This window comes from Austrofundulus limnaeus, unplaced genomic scaffold (genome assembly GCF_001266775.1).
Source record: "Austrofundulus limnaeus strain Quisiro unplaced genomic scaffold, Austrofundulus_limnaeus-1.0 Scaffold406, whole genome shotgun sequence".
Taxonomy (NCBI): Eukaryota; Metazoa; Chordata; class Actinopteri; order Cyprinodontiformes; family Rivulidae; genus Austrofundulus; species Austrofundulus limnaeus.
In genome coordinates, this window is record NW_013952808.1 from 193,082 (window position 1) to 195,294 (window position 2,213).

At 37.7% G+C, this 2,213-nt stretch overlaps 1 protein-coding gene across 1 annotated transcript in view; it reads left to right on the forward strand.

Annotated features, from left to right (window-relative positions):
- The first annotated feature begins 120 nt into the window (after positions 1–120).
- glulb (glutamate-ammonia ligase (glutamine synthase) b) overlaps positions 121–2,213 on the forward strand; it is a 6,593-nt gene continuing 4,500 nt past the window's right edge. Inside the window, exons 1-2 of the mRNA XM_014024069.1 lie at positions 121–404; positions 865–1,048. Of these exons, the coding sequence (XP_013879523.1) occupies positions 883–1,048 (166 nt within the window). The 5' untranslated portion in view covers positions 121–404; positions 865–882. The remainder of the gene's footprint in view (positions 405–864; positions 1,049–2,213) is intronic.

Genomic DNA, 2,213 nt, shown 5'->3' on the forward strand with positions numbered 1-2,213 from the left:
TAGATAGATAGATAGATAGATAGATAGATAGATAGATAGATAGATAGATAGATAGATAGATAGATAGATAGATAGATAGATAGATAGATTGAGTTGTGATGTTTTCAGACACTAGATGGCGCTCACCTTGTTTACTGTATGTGTGGATCTTATCCAGCTGTTTACGGTCGGTTTTAAACCCGAGGTAAAAGCTGCAACCCCTCTGCGCATGCGCGCGTCTCTCATCTCTTCTTCACGAGCTGGTCACGTTCCCTGTGGACCAATCAGAGCCCGCGGGCCCGCGGTATAAATGCTGCTGGGAGGCTGAGAGGCCCGCAGGAATGAGCGCAGACACCAAACAGCAGTCGGAGCGCACATCCAGAGACTCCTTTCCTCTCTCCAGGTTTTTCTACACCTAACACAAGGTAACAAACTGTTTCTCTTCAGTCTGCTGCTCATTACATCGTTTCCGATACTTGTTTCTGAGTTTTACTACGGAAATAATCTGTCAAATATTTATTACATCATTGTCCTTTGCCTACACCAGTAGTCATCCTTAACACTGCGCGTGACGTCTCGTGACATCTTATGAGCTCGGGCTTAATGGCTTTTTATTTATTTATTTATTTATTTATTTATTTATTTATTTATTTGTTTGTTTGTTTGTTTGTTTATTTGTTTGTTTATTTTAAGTTTGACCCAAATTTTACAACTTAAAAAACTATGTCAGCATAAAAGCCTGGGAAGCATTGGGGCGATATGCATTTCTTCAAGGAACTTAAAGCCTTATTAAAGATCTTTTTTCTTTATTATCTCCAGTTTAAATGTATTTTGTAGAGTTTTTCATCATTTATCTCTGATCAGTGACGTCTTTGTTCTCTGCAGGTTCTGGGGGTGAAGAAGATGGCCACCTCAACAAGCTCCAAGCTGAACAAAGCTGTGAAGCAGCAGTACATGGACCTCCCTCAGGGGGACAAGGTCCAGGCCATGTACATCTGGATAGACGGGACTGGAGAGGGACTCCGGTGCAAGACTAGAACTTTGAATTGTGAACCCAAGTCAGTAGAAGGTACGATCCAGAGCCGAACTTCTATAATTAGTTGCTACAGTAATTTATGTGACAATAGAGCACGTATAACTGTGAAACAAAGACCTTTCTGGTGTGTTCCTTGGTCTTCATGACGTGATTGTTCTCTAAAGATCTGTAGTTTTCTCTCAGGTTTTGACAGAACAGCTGTGTTTATAAGCAGATTAAGTTACACTTTAGTTACACACAGGTGGACTTTACTTTATGATTTGACCGTTTTATGGGTTTCATGTGAAAATGCTGTGAGTGATGTGTGCTAAAGGACTTTGCCAAAGAACTGAAGTGAAGTTTAAACAAGAAGAACAGTAGCTAAAAGCTACAACAAGCTCAATGTAGATAAACATAAAGCCATCAAAATCATACTTAAAACCTAAATCTATTAAAACTGTAGTCAAAGTCTAAACTTAGCAGCTTGATAATAGCTAAAATCTAAAATTAGCAAAGTAGTAGCAAAAACTTAAAATGTGCAAAACAGTCGCCAGAAGCTTACAAATTACTGTACAAACATTGTTGAGAGCTAAATGTATCCAAACAAAAGCTAAAACCTAAAATGTTGTAGCTGAACCAGATTAAAATTTATACCGTTTGGTAATTTGATAGTTCAATTCAGTTCAGTTCAGTTCAGTTCAATTAATTTGATAGTTGAGCCTTTTTGTGGAAAAAGCTGTGAAGGATGAGTGCTAAATAACTTAGCTAAATAAGCTGAAACTGAATTATTAAAGCTAAAACAAGCAGAACAGTGGCTAAAAGCTTAAACAAGCAAAACAGTAGCTAAAGCTAAAACAAGCAGAACAGTAGCTAAAAGTTAAAACAAGCAGAACAGTAGCTAAAAGTTAAAACAGGCAGAACAGTAGCCAAAAGCTAAAACAGGCAGAACAGTAGCCAAAAGCTAAAACAGGCAGAACAGTAGCTAAAGCTAAAACAAGCAGAACAGTAGCTAAAAGTTAAAACAAGCAGAACAGTAGCTAAAAGCTAAAACAGGCGGAACAGTAGCCAAAAGCTAAAACAGGCAGAACAGTAGCTAAAAGCTAAAACAAGCAGAACAGTAGCTAAAAGTTAAAACAAGCAGAACAGTAGCTAAAAGTTAAAACAAGCAGAACAGTAGCTAAAAGTTAAAACAAGCAGAACAGTAGCTAAAAGTTAAAAC